The 21733-nt window shown below is 34.8% G+C and overlaps 3 protein-coding genes across 8 annotated transcripts; 2 read left to right on the forward strand and 1 right to left on the reverse strand.

The window, feature by feature from the left end:
* The first annotated feature begins 1605 nt into the window (after nucleotides 1-1605).
* LOC8289086 (E3 ubiquitin-protein ligase Os04g0590900) lies at nucleotides 1606-3696 on the forward strand. Of its 4 annotated transcripts, none has more exons than XM_025158875.2 (2): nucleotides 1606-2073; nucleotides 2245-3696. In XM_025158875.2, the coding sequence occupies exon 2, from the start codon at nucleotides 2318-2320 to the stop codon at nucleotides 3467-3469; it is 1152 nt and encodes a 383-aa protein (XP_025014643.2). In that variant the 5' UTR covers nucleotides 1606-2073; nucleotides 2245-2317; the 3' UTR covers nucleotides 3470-3696. The 4 variants fall into 4 exon arrangements, with proteins under 4 accessions (XP_025014643.2, XP_025014644.2, XP_015579939.2 ...); XM_025158876.2 differs by having other exon boundaries at nucleotides 1606-2068; XM_015724453.3 differs by having other exon boundaries at nucleotides 1606-2068; nucleotides 2256-3696.
* A 2894-nt stretch (nucleotides 3697-6590) lies between these two features.
* On the reverse strand, nucleotides 6591-9880 carry LOC8289085 (transcription factor bHLH71-like). Of its 3 annotated transcripts, XM_048374167.1 has the most exons (4): nucleotides 8753-9880; nucleotides 7479-7889; nucleotides 6778-6877; nucleotides 6591-6669 (listed from the first exon to the last, which is right to left on the reverse strand). In XM_048374167.1, the coding sequence occupies exons 1-3, from the start codon at nucleotides 9152-9154 to the stop codon at nucleotides 6782-6784; spliced, it is 909 nt and encodes a 302-aa protein (XP_048230124.1). In that variant the 5' UTR covers nucleotides 9155-9880; the 3' UTR covers nucleotides 6591-6669; nucleotides 6778-6781. The 3 variants fall into 3 exon arrangements, with proteins under 3 accessions (XP_048230124.1, XP_015579934.2, XP_048230125.1); XM_015724448.3 differs by having other exon boundaries at nucleotides 6591-6877; XM_048374168.1 differs by lacking the exon at nucleotides 6778-6877 and having other exon boundaries at nucleotides 8753-9877.
* A 5637-nt stretch (nucleotides 9881-15517) lies between these two features.
* LOC8289084 (RING-H2 finger protein ATL29) lies at nucleotides 15518-17400 on the forward strand. Its single transcript, XM_015724454.2, has one exon. The coding sequence runs from the start codon at nucleotides 16327-16329 to the stop codon at nucleotides 17161-17163; it is 837 nt and encodes a 278-aa protein (XP_015579940.1). The 5' UTR covers nucleotides 15518-16326; the 3' UTR covers nucleotides 17164-17400.
* The last annotated feature ends 4333 nt before the right edge of the window (nucleotides 17401-21733 follow it).

Raw genomic sequence — 21733 nt, forward strand, 5'->3', positions numbered from 1 at the left:
GGATTATTAATATTATCATAGGGCACTAACTAAAGGTATAGAATGGGTGGAGCTTTGAAGAAGGAAACACTACTTAAAAAGCTAAAATGAAAAGAATAGAAAAAGAAGACAAAAGGCAGCAAGTAAAACTAAAGAGTGGCCGTCTGGCAAGAGAGAGCGATGTTGAATCTTGGTTCTCTCACATGACCTGTTAAAGCATTGTTAACAATGACTGAACCTATGCTAATTCCATGGCAATGGCCTTTTTAAATTTTTGACTTTCCTTTACCTATCTACTAAATTGTTGTTTTCTTCTTAAATTTTATTAAAATACTGCTGATCATTTTTTTTTTCTTTAAAGGAGTATTCTTTGCTTCCAACTCATACTTCCAAGCATCTCTAATTTGTGCCTTTAGTTACAAAAATAAAATTAAATTTATGGTGATTTTATCTTTTAGAGAGTGAATTTTATGTTTATAATAGCTATTATTCAGTATAATCCTGTCATGTGGTAATAGAATCAAATTAACTATAAAAAATTATTTTCTATTGTATAATAGATTTGACTTGGTTTGTTTATATAAAAATTATTATATGGCTAATTAGATAATAGTTTCAATGGGGCTTGCTCAATTAAATTCTAATAGGTGTTTCCACTTTATGCTAAGCTGAGTTGCATAAAAAAAGTTGTGGGCTCTCAAGTAGACTTTGATTTTGGGAGAACTTATTCTCATCTCTAGTGGAATCTACAGACTATTTAACTTAGACCCACATCACATAGCAGTACTTTTTATATTATATGAATCCACAATAGGCAATGGGGCATTACAATCCAAGGTGTTGAATCATTATGTCCCACTCTCCAACATATATTCTTTTACCTTTTCTTTATTTTACCCATTCTCCCATATTAAATTAACTAAATAAACCCCTGCCTGTGACAAGAATAATTCCAGATTGCTTAGACCATTTCAGCAATGTGCAAAAGAGAAAATTATTCAAAGAAGATAAAAAATTTGGGAAGAAAAAAAAAAAACCACTTACTTTTGTCTGCAACATTCTTAATTTGATTCCTTCCAGTTCTTGTTGTGGGAGACCTGCTGGGATTTCCATCTTCAAAAGCAAGGAAAAACAGGAGACATCAGAACCTAGACCCTAATCGAATTGAAAATGGATTTGCGACATAACTTTTTCTTATTGATATAACTTGGATTATGAAGTGATAAGAAAACAATTGAGCCGAAAATAAAATGGAAGAGTATTTGAATGGATTTGAATAAATTTGGATACATCACTTAAATCAAGTTAATGAACTTACTTGACATATTATAATTTCTTAAAAATAGTTTTATATCTATTGAATTTGAAGCCACCCTATCCTTCATCAAAGTTGCACCACAAGAGGTAAAAGTTCTTTGATTAGTTTCGGCCTAAATGAAAGAAAAGAAATCTTTAATGGGACTGAAGAGATTGACTTGGTTCAAAATGTTAAAAAGCTAACATGTCGTATCAATAAATATGGACTCATGTTTCATGTCCACCTAACTTCACTAACTAGTAAATATTTTCTGATGAGAAATTATGGTTAGAATTTATTTACCTCTTTGTTTTATCTGAAGAATGCATTTATTTGCTTACTTTGTTGGGCATAATGTATTTGTATATGTATCTGAGAATAAGATTTAGCCTACTTAAAAAAGGAACTCCTAACCGTAATTGGGTTGGAGAATAATGAAGGCATTGATTGCTTTATGAACACAACCAACATCACACACTCCCCTTAGTCAACAAACCTTAATCTCTGAAAGAGAAAAAAACGAGGAAACAAATTAAACAAGAAAAAGAAAAGAGCAGAGAAGAGGGGTAGAAAAAGAAAAGAAGGAAAAGAAAGAATTCCCATCAGACACTCTCTGCTTTCCATGCAAGCCCCTTTTTCTTGCTTTTTCCCCACCTCCTTCTTGTCTTAGACCTTCAAGGATTTTCACCACAGAAGTTCTATGTACTTGCTGCTTCAGCTTCTCTGTTTGTGTAGAGCATCTTCATTGATGTTGCATTTTGTCTCTAATCACCGTCAAGAACAATTCCAAATGTGAGGTAATCTCTAGCCTCTTTTTCTTTGTATTTTATATCAAATGCTTACATCAAATATAATATTTCTGCCTTGGTTTTCAGTTAATCAGTTGAAGGTTCAATTACAAAATATCAAACATGACTTTTTCTTTTTCTTATTGATTTGTTTGCTGTTACTGAAAACTCTATCTCTAGCATAATTGCAGGAAGAAGAAAATTTCATGCTAAAGCTATAGAAAAGTCCTACAGTCAATAAGGTTAAGTCATCATGGCATCACTAGGCACCCCAAAAACTTGGATTCCTTATGTGAATGGTAAAGACTGTTCTAAAGGGTTTTGTAGCTTGTACTGCCCACAGTGGTGCTACATCATCTTCCCTCCTCCTCCGCCTCCTCCTCCTTATGATGAATTCCCAGATGATAATTCAGGCCCGACTTTCTCCCCTCTTGTCATTGCAATTATTGGTATTCTGGTTAGTGCTTTTCTTCTAGTAAGTTACTATACCATAATTTCGAAGTACTGTGGAAACAATAATAATGATTCAGCAAGAAGAAGAGAAAACCAAGATCAAATTGAAGAACTGGAGGACAATCACAACCCATCTCTCCATGAACCTTGGCATGTTACCACCACTGGCTTAGATGAAGCTTTAATCAAATCAATTACAATGTGCAAGTACAGGAAAGGAGATGGCTTGATTGAAGGTACAGATTGCTCTGTTTGTCTAAGTGAGTTTCAAGAAGATGAAAGCATAAGGCTTTTGCCTAAGTGTAGCCATGCTTTCCATGTCTCTTGCATTGACACTTGGCTTAAATCTCACTCGAATTGCCCTCTGTGTCGAGCTAACATCATTTTCATCAGCGCTTCACTTCCTCCATTACCTCCTCCTCCACCTCCGCTCATGGAAAGTCTACTTCCTGGTGATGAACCCATTCGAGGAAGTAACAGGGCAAATGCAAATGTGGCAGTTGCACAAGACATAGAAAGGGAAAGGGTCGTCTCATCAGAAGATGAAACAGTGCAAAATCATGGAGCTCCAAAGGCACCACTGCGTGTTTTTAGCGATTTGGGAAGCTTGGAAGAGAGAGATGCCATAATTGAGATTAGAGATGAAAGGTATCATCGTCAACACATCAGGAGATCATTTTCACTGGATCATCCATGTCAAAGCCGTGCTTCGGTTGCTGATATCTTGAGAATAAATCAGGATGAAGATGTCATTCTAAATCCTGAAAATTGCTTATCAGGAGATGCTGGATCATCGAAACATTCAGTGGAAGTCAGCAAGTCTAATAGCCATAGAAGAAAAAGAGTTTTGCTCGGTGTACTAAGTCCTGTTACAATGAAGAGATCATTTTCAAGTGGAAGATTTTTCCTCACTAAGCATGGAAGGGTACGTGACTTCATTAGCCCCGTCTGAGAAACAAAATTGAATTTTCTTTCTTGAAAAAATTATTTGGTCGGCACAATTATGAGAAAACAAAAATTTAAGGGAGAATTTAGTTTTAGAAAAAGCTAAATCTCGTACTGTACTATTGTGATTATTACACCAATCATTTTCCATATTAGATCTAAAATGGATGAGGAGGCCTATGTGGGATTAAATCTTGTGATTTGCTTGCTTAACTTTTACCACTTAACATAAAATGAGTAATCAAACTTTTGTTAATTTCACCTTTGCAACTTATCTCTAGTTTTCTTTTGAATAGCAAGATACTTTCTCGGAAATTCCTTGTCAGTGGAGGTAATTGAAAACATATCAACTTTTGAAGCTCTTCAGGGAACTTTATCATCCTGAACTTCACTAATTTAGTCCTAAGCCTGTAAGGCTCTATCATCAACAGCATCAGGATAAACCCATTGGCCAATCCTCAACTTTGGCATCGAGTGGGTATCAGAATCCCTAAAGTTCATACCTAAAAACATCAGTCACTGAACAACTATTGACCTAGGGATCAAACCAACACCCTCAATCCTTCCCATACTCAATTAATTTCTTTATATCAGTTTGGACATTAACCAGATGCTTCCAGCTCCAAGAAGCTTTAAAGGGCTTTGTAAAACCCCAATAACTCAATTTCTTGAGCTTGTACGGAATGGCCTAGACAAATACATAATATGGCTTCACTAGTAATCAGGGAAAACACCTGCTTGGAAATAGAAGTCTTGTTCCAGACATGGACTTTCCTGACGCTCAAATCTTCAGATTGTTTGGACTTGCGCACTGTATTCCAAGCAATCATACCATAGCCTCTCTCCAGAGATCTTCACAAGTTATTTGAAGTGTCTTCTAATTCTAGAAGTATGCACTTCCGTAATGCACTTGGGAAATGCATTACAACAGGCCATTGGTCTGGTAAGATTATTAAAGTTCTTAAACAGTTAACTCTGGGCTCAGAATACCCAATTGCAGCAAGTCCTTGAGTCCAACAGACCCTAGGGCCTTATCCCCCACATAGAGGCTTTAATATCCAGAGCACTGACAGTAACATCCTATGAAAATTATAATGTTGACCTCTAAAAATTGTTTATTTAGCCGACTTAAACTCAAAATCAAGGAATAAAATAAATTACAAGCTTTAGGAACCCAGAAATAGCAACAATAGCTACAAAAACTCCAAACCAGATTTTTGCAAAAATCAGAATTTAAAAAAGAATAGCAGAAATAAAAAAGCTAGAATCGTAATGAAATGCACAACGAATTCAAGAGTACTGACTTATACATCTCTCAATGGTATTTTCATTGACATCAGTAAATCAATATTTTCCAAAGCTGCAAAACCAGAAAAACAAACAAGTTATTAACCATGTCCAAGCTAATTACTGAGCAAATATAAGAAAAATTCTTTTACTAAATTTCAGAATGCACAAGTTAAAAAAAGAAAAATTGAAAAAAATGCTGATGTAAACTGTGCTAGTCTCATATTTTAAAGTCCACTTTATGAGCTAAAGTTATACATGTCAACCTATTTATGATCACCCAAAACATGCAAATCCACATATATTTAAGAGACTGGAAATTGATCATTAAATTAAACATGTAATCACCCAAAACAGCTAATTGGATATGACAATCCACAAGCATGATAGATAAGCAAATCAATCCCTAGTATATATATATAGTGTTTCATTCACACGATGTTCTTTAACTGTTTAAGGGAGGGCTCAATTGGGCAGATGTATATGCCCTGTTTTTCTTGATTTCTTTTTCTGGTTCTCTTATAAATCCTGTATTTGGTTAATTTTCTCTATGCTTTTATCTTCTTATTTATTTCTCAATAATATATACTCTGTAGGTTTTCTTTTTCCTAAAACCAAAATTTAATATTGAGATTTTATACTTATTAAATACATGAATTTTTCTTGATCACATGCAAGCAAGAAAATAAACAATTATAATCAACGATAATGATTTTTCCCTTTTCATTAAATATATAAAATTCTACTGTTTTTCTTTTCCAGTGTTGCTTTTTTCTCCAGCCATTTTATAATATTTCTTCCAAAATTAAAAAAAAAAGAAGAAATAACGTGATTAATTTACTTATATAAAACCCACGATTATTAATTATTAGCATTATTAGTATAAAAGAAAAGAAAATTAATTTTAATAAAAACATAGAAGATGACTCAACACTACACTGTACATATGTACTTTCCTAGTTGCTTTCAGTCTGCAAACAAGAATGTTTTATTTATTTGTTTTTTTTTTTAAATTTCAAAACTTTTGTTATAGAAAAACCAAAGGGTTTTATGCTTTCTTGAGTGAAATTGTGTATCATTGTACGTGACTATAAGTACGTACTATTAGTGAAGAAAATTGTACAATTTGATTTGCTTGGCGATGGCAATTCATCTTTGTAGATTGGGTGCTATGTGTTTAGACCATACGACCAGATTAGCAAATAGATTTCAACTTCAAATTATAGATATTTTTCTAGTAGAAGTCCTTATTTCCTACAAGGATAAAGGACTTGGTGCATAAACTAGACCAACCTGCTACTTTACTTAGGGGTCTCCAGTCCCGCATTAGCCTAACTTCATCCAATCAGTGCTACAGCTTTCATTTTATCTAGAACCATTTTACACAGCTTTATATATATGTCATATTTTACAATGCAAAAGCCTTTTAGCAGGCCAGTTTCAATGCCCGTGATAATACCCATGAAAAAATGAGAACCTATGCAATTTCTTTTCTTTTCTTTCTTCTGATGAAAAAAAAGAGGGAAGAATTCATGCAAATCCCAAGAATCAGGTTAAACTGAAAAAGAAGAGAGACTTTTCTTGTCTACGTACTTCACATTTCCACTCTTCAAACAGCTCACTTGCAGAAACTAAATCCTTCTTAGCAAGGCTACTCTTTCCAGTAGCCTATCAGAAATCCTTTTCATTTAACCATTTCTTGTTAGGTCAAATAGAAATTAATATTTGAGAATTCGGTTAAACAAAAAGTACAGAGAAAATTTTTGTCCACATACTTTACATAGCTCATTTTTGGGTTGGAAAATCCTTACATTTCTTTTTAACAACCCCCCCTTCTTTTGTTCCTGAGATTTTCTTTAACAGCCTTATAAGGTACAACTTGTGTCCAGCAGGATCCAAACACAACAAACATCACTGCAGCTGCAGAAAAGGAACATCAGAAACTACATTACAACAGACAAGAAAGATTGGTGCCATTCTGGCGATATTTTTTTCTCAAACCAGAAGGCATTTTGGTAGGCTAAGTACTTTATCAACATAAGGCAGCTTCTTCCTCAATTATTCTAAGCATGTGGTGGACTGCTCCTGCTATGTCATCTGCAGAAGTGAGTTGGCATTCTTCTTCTAGCTGCATTAAGACTCTACAACTTCAATAACCCCCCAAAAAAATGTCCAAAATTTAAGTTCAAATTTAATGAAGTTTAAGTGTTATGACCAAAGGATATTTGGAAATCTTTTCCCTGCCTGCACAGTCCATGGCAGATCATCACACACAAATGGATAGAGTCATCAGTCACCCATTTGTACAGTGGACCCACCACTAATCATGTATAATGGTCCATGGTGGACCACACAGGCAAGAAATTTCTTATTCAAACATAGAAAACACAACAAAAAGATAAACTTAAAAAGCAACCTCTCCTCCCATATATACTTTTTTATATATTAACATATTACAATTATCGACTTATGCATTATGTGCACGACATAATTATACATGATATTTATAGCCACTAAATTTATGCATATGTAATGAGTGATAATATTAACTTGTTAGAGATCTCTTCAAGCTTAAACTTTTGGACCATCACGTACAAGCTTAACTTTTTTATACTGACAACAAAATCTCTCTACAAAAGCATAATCATATTGATAGAGACAACACCTTGTGACATATAGAACTTGTAGAGATGATATCTGATTAATGTTCATGTCCAAAACTTACTTACCTTAGCACTGATTGTACACAGAACCAAAGGGTCCATAGTCGTGACATTGATGTGAAGAATGGTAAGGTAAAGTGTTTGAAATCCAGAAACTAACTTGGGAAGCTTTCTAGGGCTTCTTCTTGAGAGAATTCGAAGATTTGCATGTGTTTCGATTAATGTCACCTCAATATCAGCAATTGCTGCTATGGTCTTGGATGTATATTTGTTAGGCATTTGAGACCAAGTGTATTGAGGATATATAAAAAATTGAGCAAAGGGAGGTGGTAGGAATTTAGAGGCTGTGCATGTGTCTTCATTTGGTTCTCTCTGTCCATGAAGTAATTGCATCTTTTGAACTTCAAGTGATTGCAAGAGATGCTCTAGTTCCTTCACAAATTCTATAGCACCACCGACTATAGATGCCTGGTCACCCTATAATAATAATTTGACAAAGTTGTTAACACTTTATAACAACAAATAATATAAATGTTCGCTCAAATTTATATTTAATTTTTTTTAGGTCACAAAATTTTATTTTAATTATCCAATTTTAGTTTTATTTTATTTAATTTTTTTGTTACAAAAAGAATTGACACATTATAAAAAAAGCTAGTAAAAAAATTAATTAAAAAAATATAATCTATTAATTGTTGATTAATAAAGTAACTAAATTCTAATTAAAATTTTATAACTAAAAGGAAATTAAATATAAAAATTATCCCTACCTTACATTGTAAGTGCATGAACATACAAATACATGCAACATTATAAGTATAATATTGGAGACAATAATCTACATGATTGAAAACTTCAATTTTGCATAAGTTATAGCAATATTTCAGCTAAAGTTGGACTGCTTCTGCATTTTGGTGCATCACAGTCTCTTACACCCGCCATCGACCACCTCGAAAAGCTGAGGACACCCATTTACACAATCTCGTACCCAATTCTTTCCAAACACGAGATCTCTAAGACTACACTGAAATTTCATGTCCTATACAAAATTATTAGGCAGCTAGACTCAATCTTTTCAGGAATAAAATTTTCCTATTCCGGAATATGTCAAATTAGATCAAAAGAAATGTATCTGCTGGCTGTGCCTCTACTAGTTTGCAGACTAAATTTTCCAATAAGTACTGTAAATCATATAAAATTGGAATAACTTCTGTCTCACTATTGTAAAAGTAGCCAAAATTGCAGGGTGTGGTTGTATTTTATTATAGATACTGTTATTACTATTTCATTAAAGGTTTAGCAATGTAATAATAATAAGATAATGAAAGAATCGAACAAACCCTTTGCACGTAAGATTCAGGCATGAGAGATCTCAAAACGGCAAGATGTTCATTCATTTGTTTACGCCGGTTTCTCTCAACAGCAATATGTGTCATCCTTTGTGTCTCAGCTTCTTCTTTGTTCTGGCATACCCTTGGCTTTCTTCTTCTTTTCTTCCTTCCTTGCACAGCTAAGTTCTGCCTCCATTCGGCGGCAGCTTCCGGTTCCTTTAGGCGCCTTTGTCGGGTCATTAACGAGCAGCTTCTCATAGCAGTACCATGGTTTTGAGGTTTCAGAGTAGTCTCCAATAAAAGACTAGTTGTCTGTAAAGAGTCATGGCTACTACTATATGGGGTTGCGGATATGGTGTCATAGACAATAAAATTCAAGAACTCACTCGAAGATACTGTTTCTAGTGTCATTTTTTCCTTCTTAAAACTGTTACCTAAGCTAACTTGAACTCTCCTCTAAATTCAACTGAAACAACCTTTAACAAGTTGCAATCCAGTGACTGCCACCGCTATATAGCAAAACCCAATTGCCTCAACTCTTATTTGTTTGTTTGTGTAAGAGTAAGAAAGTTAGAAAGGTAATATAGTGAAAGAATAAGATACGGTGCACGTGAGAGGGGCAGAAAAGGTGTTCCGCTTTTCTGCTTACAAAAAGTGAGGGAAAAAATAAAATAAAATAAGAGTGTTCCTCTCTCTCTCTCTCTCTCTCTCTGATATCTTTGTTTGGGTTTACTTCCCGATTTCGTAGATGCTGTCAACGGTGGCACAGTTTCCGCAGTGGAGAGGCAGAAATATGCATACAAACAACACAAGCAGCTGTATAAAAGCTACTCCTCACATTCAAATCTGTGTTGGGTCTTGCAGCAAATGACTGGCTCACGTACCTAGATTCTCATGTTCATTATTTAGATACAAAGGGAAGGTTTTTCTTACATGTGCTTGACAATCCATGTCTCACCATGCATGTCAATGTTTGTCTCTTCTGTTGATGCTGATTGTAGTTGTTATCTGAGCCGTTCATCTTGCGACTTCCTAATCCTATGGTCTATTAGGGATGCTTGGATATAGTTGTGAGTTTGCCATGCCTGTTAAAATGCCTATGTCAAAGGCTAAAGGTACTAGTTTTTCAGCACTTTCACCATCTGACAGACACAGGTACGTGAAGGTTTTCGAAATGTCAATTGTCAGTTGCATTGGCGACAATGAAGTTTTACAATTTGATGTTCCAACATTTAAAGGAAATAATTTTGGATTTGCTTAAAATTGATCACTGGGTTATATTCATTTGTACTAACACATTACTGGTTTCCAAAGAACCAATTTCCAACTTGAAATACCTGCCAATCCAAAATCCCAAGAATGGTAAAAGATCCTTGAATAGATTTAATAATAGCAGCAATTGAATGGCTCGTCATTCACATTTTATTCCCAAGTCGTCATCAGATTTAAAGAAGTGTCATCAGCCATTATAATTGGGTCATTTCTGGTAGTTCCAGGGGCACTCAGGATTATGCGCTTTGCTATTGCTCATGAGAGACATTATAACCGGCATGAATATTGATTACCTGAAATCACAGTTCATGCTTGAGCTACGAGGAAATTCATCTTTGCTACGTTGTCATGATAAAGACAGATTTCAAATTCAATTTCAGTAGAAGCTCAACAGCTGTCCTTCAAATCTTTATATCTAATAAGGCTTTGTAGTACCATAATTACCACAACCATATAATGCCAGTACGAAAATGCCCTCTAAATTGTTTTTCCTTTTGGGACTTAAAAATCCATGGGATGAGACCAGCTGTTGCTAATATAGAGTTGCTGCACCGCAAAGTTTCCAAAGAACTGTTTCATGGACCAGCTGTTGCTATATATATATATATATATATCGCTCTATCTGCAGTGTAAGGATACAAGTCAGGAGCACAGAGAGAAAAATGTGCAGACATTGATTTTAACAAATAAAAGGTTAATGGTAAAATCTTGAGGTAAAACATGGAGACTCTCTGGTTGGGAACTGAATTTTATCACACGTAAATTGACATGTAGGCATCCGTTAGCCTTCCTACATACTCCACATGTAATAATTCTCAATTTTGTCGTATATTGTTGACAGATGTACAGATGCATATACAAATATAAATCCATGAAGAGATAATGCCTATCTGAATAAGGGAGATTACAAACACTGGGGAAATGTTACCTTATCTGGTGACGAGGACGGATGTTGGGTGGTCGATCTTGGACAATGGTCCAACTTGTCAGACTGTCCAGAGAACTCATGTGACTATTAGCTTCCTTTGGAAAGTAGTACTTCCACTTCATAGTCATCATCTAAATGCAAACTTCAGCTCCTTTTTCAATCTCTTTCCCCACATTGGCTATATGTATTTGGTTACTCTCATCCTGCATTATTCATTTTAACAATAGCAAAAGCAAAGGATCTACAAATTTCAGTCAAAAAAGTTGGTGTAGCTAATGTTCATCAAATCAAAGCGTGTAATGTAGTTTGCCTATCTGCCGCTTTATCATGTCGAGCATATCGGCATAACGAATGATAAATTTCGGGTGTACGGATGTGACTGATACCTTGTTCATGATCCTGATAGGACCCATAATATTATTGAGGCAGTGGTTAAATTACTATAGCAGATAATTGAAGGCAAAACTAAAAGTTGCATGTGCATATAGAAACCAGGCATTTAGATAATAATAGAAGAGCCTAGTTTTTAAATGCTTTAAAGCTAATCACATGATGAGAAAATCCAGCTTTGCCCCGCAGCCCGCAACAAACCATTCTGATTATCATAGAAAACTTCTGCAACAATTTTAATACAGAAAGCAAAGCCACTACCAAAATTTTAGCCTAATAAGTAGAACAGAAGCATAGGCAAGTAAGACAAATATACATTTTTACCAGCCCTCTAAGCACATTTACCTGCAAAAAGACACAAAAGTACCAATGTGAGCTCATATTTGGATTGTCAGGGGGATTGGAGGGCCAAGCAATGAGTGATTGAATAATGAAAGCAAGTTACAGAGCCAGAGTCAGTTAATAATTTATCACCAGATAAAATGTTCCTAGTAAATTCCGGTTACTGGCTTCTTTGAGCACTGATTTTTACTTCCCAGCAGCGAAATCAGAGGGCATTAGTATGGAAAGAACCTCAACACGAACAGTTTCAGTTGACTATGCTTCATATACAGTTTGAAAACTTCTGGGGGAACTAAAAACTTTTAGCTAATAGTAAATTGAATTTGATCTTGAGCAAAGACCATTAATAGTAAATTGAATTTGATCTTGAGCAAAGACCATCTTAAATATCATCTAATGCATGTCCATTTTTGGATTTAATAAAGTTACTTTGACTGTGAGAAATTGGATTCTACATCATTTGGTTTCAAACCCAACTTCTGCAGAACAGTTGCCACCTTCGTTTTCTCCCTTTTGTCGTTGCACAGATTTTTAAAGAAAAAAAGGAAAAGAAGAAGAAGCTATTGTGACCTCCCAAAACCAGCTCTTAGGAAAAGTATTCACCCTGTGGATTATTGGAGCTGAAAAAAAACTCAAATTGAGACTTAAGACTTCAGGAAACTGCACAGATTAGACATAAGCAGCATTTTACCTGTAAGAATCCTTGACTTTGTAATTCAACATTATGATTGATGGAAATATAAATCCGCACTACAACTATCAAGCACAAGCCGACCGCCGATACACCTTTTCCGGTCGCCAATTACCAGAACATTGTAAAATCTCACCAAAAATCTACATAAACATCTTTCAACAAAGATTTTGCCATCACCCAAGCTCGTGCCTTAGGGTCTATTCAACAACCCAAAGTTCTCACCTAGAAAATAATTGTATTAACCTCAAAAGGCCAAAACTAAATATGCGTTAAAGATTACAACCTTATATAGAGAATTTAAATATATAAAAGTAAATATCCTAAACAACCAATATATAATTTTACTAGGATTTGGACTTGGATTACACTTGCGGGTGGGACATGAACTGCATTACTAAGATACTGTGGTGACAGATTCAAAGGTTTATCAAAGTCATACTGACAAATCTATGTCCTGAAATACTTTTCTTGCACTCCAGTTGGATATTCAAGATTTTCAATTAATTAATTCGATAGACTAATACTATTGGTGTCTGCTGCTGAACTTGTACTAATACCAAGGTTATCAAATTTTCCGTCCTTTGGCTAGGAACTATATATACGATGATTGGGACCTTTATCGAATATTAGAAACAAAGTATACACATATTGAACTGGATTGGCAATTCTCCTCTTATCCTTGCTTAAGAAAGTTACGTGGGTAAAATATCCTGTCTTTAGTATATGTATTAATTTAGTGTCAAACCTTTGATTATTTTCTTTTTAATTGCAACACTTCAAGTTTTGTTTTAAGTTGAGATACCCATTAGGTATCCAGCCAATTTTCAATGACATGGTAACCAGAGCTCCACATGGGCGTGCCATGCAATTGCCATATCATTATTAAGTAATTAAACTTTTCATAGTCAGATTTGGGCCCATCTTATTGTAAAATGTGTTAAAAATGGTAAACTCAAATATTTATTATTGTCATTTCTTAGTTGTTAAAGAATATTTGAAAAGTCTATAATCATATTAAAGGTCTAAGTATATAAAATGTTAAATTATTAAGTGTCATGAATATGAATAATTAAGTTTGTAAATAAAGAATTATATAGGTGCTATTGTAAATAGCTTCTAATATTAGTAATTTGGTAAAAATGTAAGAGATAGAATGATATTTTGTATGCTTTAATTATAAAATACATATATATTTATAATATATCTCGCTCTTTTTAAAAATTTATTTTTATGCTGTGTTCATCTTTTTCTCCACTCCAACAACAGAAGTGATTCAACAAAATCTCTAATTTTTTAATCCTAAGTCCTTTTCGTTTACAGCCACTCTCTCGTACGCTTGCTCGTTACTTTCTCTCTATCTCTCCCACTGTCCGCTTTAGATAGTGATTTAATTTCTTCTTCTTCTGTTGCAATCGTTAATGATACTAAACTAATCAATTATTCTGATCATCATTGTAGTAGCTAGCGGCTACTTCAAATCATTCAGACCCAAATTCAACATATGAGAGAAGAAAAAAGGTTGATGCCACTTTTATCCATGAAAGTGAATGCAAGTCAACTCAAAAAGCATCCCACGTAAAGAGGCAAAAAAGAAAGAAGATAGCAGCAGAATCTGCGTGGATTTTACCATAAAGTGGCCCCAAATATGTGTAGGCAATGTTAGAAAATTGGGAGAGGGAGGGAGGCTGGAAAAAATGGGGTTGGGGTTAGAAAATTGGGAGAGTAACAAGATTAGGGATTTTACCATAAAGTGGCCTCAAATATGTCTAGGCAATGTTTGTTTATTTCATAATGATGTGGCAAGTGCGTAACTCACACATTTGAAGCTTTGGTTGCTATGTCATTAACACATACTAAATGGATATCTGGGTCTGAAACATAAATTAAAATGTTATTATCAAAAAGAAAAAAATTAAAAATTTAATACTAAATTGATATATATATATATATATATATATATATATATATATATATTAAAAAATTAGTACCAACGGAACAGTTTATTAAAATGAGTGTACCAGCTAGTGTACTTTGGCACTTGAAAACTTAAGAGGATATCCTTGGTACCTAAATAGTTTATTAGCCATACGATAAACACCCGTTCAATCTGAGGATTATAAAGGAAAAAGGACATACTGCAAATTAAAAAGATTCTAGTTAATTCATAGCCAAGATTTACATCCGTATAATCAAAAGCCATAACTTTCATTCATGGGTTTCGAGAAATATGGCCTGACATATTTATGGTGTCTTGTTATGGCTATGGATTTCTTGAAAGCTTGATATTCAAAGCGCAAAACTTGATGATAAATCAAAACTAAACCTTGCCCCAATATCAATTTCTTGAAAGCAAGTGAATTAGTATCTTAATCACGGTATAAAGCCTGTTGATTGTAAGTGGAACTCTGTGAGGACTATCAAGGAACGAGAAATTATCTTCTCAACTTAAAAACCAAGACTTCTCACTACTCATAAACCACATAAGCACCCATTAATTTATTTATTATAGTATTATGTTTCAGCAGTTAAGAAATTTCTCAGCCTCCCAGTCTCTTACCCACCTCAATTTCTGGAAAAGAAACAAGCAAAGAAAGAAAGATAAGCACAAACCCTTATAAAAGGAGTGTTACCGTCGATGTTAAGAGGTAATATTGGTTTTTAGATTTTTTTTTCCGACCAATTTAGATGACGTTTAAATGACTAGGATATAGAGATGTACTCCAGACCATGAACTTCATGCTCGATAAAATTTTACTTCATTTTGAGCAAAAAGATAACCACAAAATATTATATATGTAAGTGAAGATCTAAGTTGATGTTTCTACAGTTTATACATGTAAACTATAGTAAGAACTTTATAGAGAACATGCACTAAAAGTCTAGAATGGTAAAGTTGAGCTAGTCCAAAACTTGCATTGCATGCATCTAATAAATTCAAACGTAAATAGAAAATAACTTTATATAGTTTTTGGTTAAAATTTAGACAATACATGTAACTTATTTGCGAATATAAAATTTATACGTTTTAAATAAAGTGAAGTTAATTTAATATTCTATACAATTAAATTTGTGTGGAATTAATTATAGGTACACTATACTCTAATAAAATAGGTAAAATTTTTAAATTAATTTTATATTGATAAGTCAAGACATTCTATAACATCAAAATATCTTAGTTTGATATCTACATTAGTAAGTCAAGACATTCCATATCATCAAAAAATTTCTTTCAACTTTATTAATTTTATTTTATTTTATTTTTTATGTCTTTTTAAAAAAAAAATGAAATAAATTCTTTTATAAATTTCGATCACGATGAGCATTGATTCGAAAAAAGATGAAGCCAAGCTTTGTAGCAGGGTTCAGGACATGTAGATTTTGGGACAAATTAACCTCGAAAAGTATAGTTAGGGGTCAAATTGACCCTTTACCATTTCCTAGAGTTATATACTTATATTACTAACTACATGTTAGTATAATGTATATTATATTGTCGACTTTTTTAATAAAAAATAAAAAAAAAAGCTCAGTTTTTTAATGAATTTTTAGAAGTAAAATAAATAGGATTAAAAGAAATTGCAAAAAAAAAAAAAAAAAGAGGAATTTGCGGAGCTAAAGCTGCTAATAATCAAACAAAGGTCCTCAATCTTCTCATGAGGACCCGCTCAATAGACCCATATTTTACCATGGATAAAAACAATCTTCCACCTCATCTTCCTTAATTAAACAAAAACTTTATCTACTCACATATGCATTCAAGTACCTAACTTCTTATTAACTTTTCTTCTTCTTAATATATACTAAGAAACAAATTAAAGAAAATGAAAAAAGTCTAGTGACCATTTTCACTTTGTATCTTCATTTCTTCTTCATCATTTCCCCTCATCCATGCAAACACCTAAGGCCGGAAGAAGCCCAATCTCCGGCCACCAAATTTGGCAACCCACTTTTTGTTAAATGTCGCCAGATCCTCCCTTACCTCCACAGCATACAACTCTTTCTTCTCCTCCCATAACTATAGTTCTAACTGTTATTCTTCTTGTTTTCTTCTTTATAGGGTTTTTCTCGATATACTTTTGTAGATGTTTCATGGATGGTATTGTTAGTAGTTGGCATCTCCGACGTACCCCTTCAGGAAATGCTATTAATGCAACTAATTCTCCTGCAAATAGTGGCCTAGATCCTTCACTGATACAGCTTTTTCCTACGTTTGGTTATTCGAGTGTCAGAGAGTTCCGACGAGAGCAGTATGGCTTTGAATGTGCAATTTGCTTGGGAGAGTTTAAGGATGATGATATTCTTCGCCTTTTAACAGTTTGCTATCATGTGTTTCACGAAGAATGTATTGACCTTTGGCTTACATCTCAAAAAACATGTCCAGTTTGTCGGAGTGATCTTGACTTGCCCAGAGAAACATTGGAAAAGAATCCACTGCTTAACCCTAACAATGATACGAATGGTACTAGTCAAAGTATTGGGTCCTTAGAACATGCTATATGTATTAACGTTAGAGAAGATGATAATGAGATAGAAAGTAGAGGAGGAAATAGTGAAGGAACTACTCGTCATCATGGAGAAAAGCAAAATCAAGGCCATGAAAATATTGAAAGGTTTTCGAGGTCGCACTCAACAGGACACTCCATAGTTGTGACTAGAGAAGAGAATGATAGATATACTTTGAGATTACTTGAGCATGTGAAGGTGAAATTTACACGAGGACATAATACAGCACAAAGTTGCATTACATTCGGGGAATTCTCAAGCCCCCAAACGATGGCTCTAGAGAGGAAGTAGGGTGCTCCAATGGAGACATCAACAAAGTATTTTTTTTTTTCTTTTGTTCCTTTTCTACTGTATTTTTTTAATGCATCTTTTATTGATTATATTTGGAGAATTATAGACGTCAAAAAGTCACAGAAGATTTGTATAGGTTATGGGTTTATGCTGTCTTCTTCTTCTTTGTTTTAATTAATTTGTAGGTGTGCTTTAACATGTATATAAACTTATATTGCTTTGTATTAAAATTCTCTATATTCGACTTGTTCACCAATATGTATGGGAGCTTTTCTTATCAAATTTCATTTAACTAGAGTCTATTCGGGATAAATTGTATACATAGTTATTAAATTTTATATTTAATCTTATTTTGGTTATAAATTTTTAATTTTTTTTTATTGATCAATTTTAATTTTAAAATTAAATTAATTATTCGCCAATGGGGAATTAACACACCGCATTTCTGTTTTTTTTTTTAATTATTTTTTCATTGACTATTTTCTATGTCCAGTATTTCAACACGCTTGTAAATACACATTCTCCTTACCAGGTTAAATGTATATATGATGTGTCAAAATTATAATTTAGCATACAGTTAATTAATCAGAGTAAAGAATGCATTGGGCATGTACTTGATGATTCGGTAATGCTCATACTATCTAGATTATAATTATTTGCACCTTTTGTTTAGCCAACAGGCTAAACACACACTTTACTTAGTATTTTTTTAAACTTCTTTATCATAAATAGAGAAAGAATAACTCAATATTACTTACCTTGATATATATTTTTATTTTAAGGTTAAATCACCAATTTTCTAATATTTTAAATGCATATAAATGGGTTGGTATACAAATCTGCTCACTTCTGGAAAAGAAAAGTGGGATTGACTTTTGCTTGAACCAAATGCATCAACTTGTATTTTTCATACATTTTAACATTTTCTTGAAATTGTAACTTGATGTGTTTAATTACTTAATTTGTTTAGTTAGAAGCATCTGAAAAAATACAAAAATATAAAAAATAAAATGGGATTTCAGATCTTTTGTTCTCTGTTTTTTCCAAGGGAGGGAAATCCTCTGGTTGTAACATGAAACATTCTTGAACCAAGGGTTGTACCGCTGATACAGTTGACAGAGATGAAGTAGGTCCAAAAGTTCGTGGCGTTGTTATACCTGGCCCAACGTTTTGTACCTCCTGTACTAAACTGGACGGGTACCGGATTTCCAGCCTATAAACCTTTGGATCTGACTGAATCTCCGTTCTGCAAGCTGCAGAAGGGGGTTTGCCATATTCAATGTTGAGTTGTGCCATAATTTTCTTGAACTCATCATAAGAAACGTCAATGACTATTAAAGCATGGACAGATCCTCAAGTTAAGACACAAGCGGCCTCTTGCCATAGGGGTCTTTCTACTCTTTTGGATCTTTAAATTAGCTGAGTTAGCTCTTTTGGATTACACCAGAAACAGATCGTAGCAACTATTAGAACATTGCCATTGGATCAAGAGAAGAGAAAGGAGAAAGTTACAAAGCCATAAGAGAGTATAGAAGAGAGGGAAGTTTTCTTAGAGAAACTTGCTTGAATTTTATTACCAAAGACTTCTCCTTATATAGAGTGGAGAGTCGTTAGAAACATACAAAAGTTAGTGGATATCCCACTAATACTATCAAACAAAAGTTAGTGGATATTCCACTAAGACTAAAAATACACCACAACTATAGCGTGGATTTCCCACTAATACTAACAAACAAAAGTTAGTGGATATTTCACTAAGGCTAATAATACACCACGACTATAGCGACCTATGGCGGCCCACCACTATCAATAATACACTCCACTTACTGAGTGGATAATAATTCATAATAAAGACAAACACAATAATATAGAAGAGTGGTAAGCCGGTTGCATGTGATCGGGAAGACGTCATCATATGAGTCATCATCCATTGGCTGGGAGTCTTGCATGAGAGCTTCTTGCTGTGCTCTGGTTAAGGTAGGGTCATCCAGTGGAGTTGGAAGATCAGGAGAACAGAAATGTTCAATATATTGTCCAGTTGATTGATGTCCATTGAAAGTGCAGACTAATGGTGTAGAGACATTAGCTGTCCTTAATTCATTCCTGTATTGCAGGGCCCGCTTTAGTTCTTCTGTGATTGCTGGAGGAGCAAGATGTAAAGGTCTATCAAGTGTTCTCCAATAGTGACAGATATTTTGAGTTGCATATGTGTCTTCTGATAGTCGGAGATAAGGCCTGTGCAATATGAAAATGGCATGGTATTTTGAAGCTCTGGAATTGTTGTCTGAGAATAACTGGTTCTCATGAATAAGTTTAAGGAGATCTCCTGTCCAATGATATGGAGTTTTAAACCAGGTAAGGAATCTCCATGGATATGACCCCGAGTTTGCTTCATTGTTGAAGAAGTGTAAGAGATTCATAATGGGCACTTCTATAGCATGATGACAGATTGTAGATAGGCACCATAGAAACCATAACTCACTTTCATGTTTTGGATGTTCAGGGGATAAGTGGTAAATCAAACACCAAGGGTAGTCTGGAAAGAAGAAGTTGGGTTGTATTGGGAGTGAGAAGATTTGTTGAAAAGTTGCCAAATAATGGAACATCATGTTCCGGGCAAAGTCTGTGACTTGTTTGGTTGTAAGGTTGTTGGGAAGATCTGGTGGTGAAGGATGTTGCAGGTTGGATATGGAAGATGGAGAAGCCATAAAGATTATGGGAAGATTTATTGTAGAGGTGAGAAGAACTATAGGCTGATTCTGAGGCTTGGAAAGTCTGGATAAGAAATCCGGGATTAGGTTTCTTATCCTTTTTATATGCTCAACCTTAAAGTCATACCTGCTGAACCATGACTTTAATCGCAATAGTTGGGGCTCAGGCAAGGTCTTCTGGTTGGATTCAAGAATCTTTGGGAAGGAAGAGTTGTCCATCCGAACCGGAAGTCTTTGTCCAATCGGGAAGAATTCAAACTTTTTTATCCCGTACTTGACCGCCAAAATTTCCTTGTAGGTCGTGTGATAATATTTTTCTGAAGAGAAAAACTGACCCGATGCATATCCACACAATTGTTCCTTGTCGTGGAGCTTTTCTGGGAGGATGGCCCCCCATGCATAGTCAGGATGCATCTGTTTGGAGAATAAGTTCTCCCGACGGGATTGTAAGAGGTGGCGGATTGTGAGCCTCTTTTAATTTTGACAAATTTGTTGTTTGTTCCGCTCCCCATGGAAGAGGATTCTTCTTGAGCATCTTTGAGAGGTGGCACATGTAACTAGACAGGTGTGGAATGGCCTCTCGAACATAATTCAGGATTCCAAGGCTGTTGAATTTGTTTCTTTGATAAATTCTCTTAGGAAAATTATCAAGTTCCTTTGTCGGGGTGGGGACCATATGTGTCGGCCATTCTTGAAATGCATTCAGAAATTCAATTTCTCGTTGGCCAATAAAGCTCTTCTTTTCGGACGACATAATGCCATATTTTTGGATGATGGCGAGGCGGTATGTGATTGGTGATGGTCCTCTAGCATTTCCGAGAATAGAAGGATGTCGTCGATGTAGATCAAAGAAGAGTAAAGGATAGGCCCAAAAAGCTCAATCATTGTCTTCTGGAATTGAGATGGGGCCGTCTTGAGCCCAAAAGGCATAACAGTCCACTGGTATTGGGCATTAGGGATACAAAATGCAGTTTTGTATCTCTCTGTGGGCTGGATACCGAGTTGCCAAAAGCTCACTTTTAGGTCAAATTTGGAATAGTACTGGGCCTTTTGGATATGGACCTTGAGATTTGAGATTCGAGGGAGAGGGAATTTGTTGTCTTGAAGGAAATGGTTTAAGGGTTTGTAGTCTATGACAAGCCTCTTCTTTCCTCGGATTCTTTCAGACCTTTTTTCCACATAAAAGGCTTGGCAAGCCCATTGTGAAGTAGTGGGCTCAATTAGACCTTGTTGTAACAGTGTCAGGCATTCTGATCGGGCAAGGGCTAGGTCTGTGGGAGACATTCCCATGTGTGTGGCTTTAGTAGGGTTAATGTCTTCATTAAGTTTGAAGGGGAGGCTGATATAGAATTGTGGATTTTTCCACAGAGGAAGAGGATGTTGGAAATGTGAATGAGATTCAGGCGAAGGAATTTTTCCCGTGTATGGAAGGAATGGAGGAATAGTATCCGATTCTGAAAATGATTTGAAGTTTCGATGTATGGGTAAAGCTGTCTCTTGAACTTTATACCGGTTGGAAGGATTTGGAGCTTTTGAGCTTGGTGATAAACATCAAATCCTATCAGGATATCCTTGTTTGAAAGATCTGAACCAATGATGTGCGTCCATACAATGCAATCGGGGAAAGAACCGAATTCGATCTTCCCATCTTTGTGATCGGAGTGGTTTTGAAGGTTTGACCATTGGCATACGAAGAGCTGATCATGGGGCTTCCAATACTCTGATGGGAGAACCATTGGGTTCATCATGCTTCTTTGTGCTCCCGTGTCAAAGAAAGCTATTACTGGTACAAGCTTGGAGTATTTTGAAGATAGTATCTGTATAGGGATATATGGAACTGGATGAGGTTTTGTAGTAAA

Source organism: Ricinus communis, chromosome 5 (genome assembly GCF_019578655.1).
Source record: "Ricinus communis isolate WT05 ecotype wild-type chromosome 5, ASM1957865v1, whole genome shotgun sequence".
Taxonomy (NCBI): Eukaryota; Viridiplantae; Streptophyta; class Magnoliopsida; order Malpighiales; family Euphorbiaceae; genus Ricinus; species Ricinus communis.

Excerpts from the sequence above, each read along its gene's own strand:
- LOC8289084 (XM_015724454.2), top strand. The coding sequence starts at position 16,327 with ATGTCGCCAGATCCTCCCTTACCTCCACAGCATACAACTCTTTCTTCT.
- LOC8289086 (XM_025158875.2), top strand. The coding sequence starts at position 2,318 with ATGGCATCACTAGGCACCCCAAAAACTTGGATTCCTTATGTGAATGGT.
- LOC8289085 (XM_048374167.1), bottom strand. The coding sequence starts at position 9,154 with ATGACACTAGAAACAGTATCTTCGAGTGAGTTCTTGAATTTTATTGTC. Across the intron at positions 7,890-8,752 it reads CTGAATCTTACGTGCAAAGG|GGTGACCAGGCATCTATAGT; the intron begins GTTTGTTCGATT and ends TTATTATTATAG. Across the intron at positions 6,878-7,478 it reads TGTGTACAATCAGTGCTAAG|CTAGAAGAAGAATGCCAACT; the intron begins GTAAGTAAGTTT and ends GTCTTAATGCAG.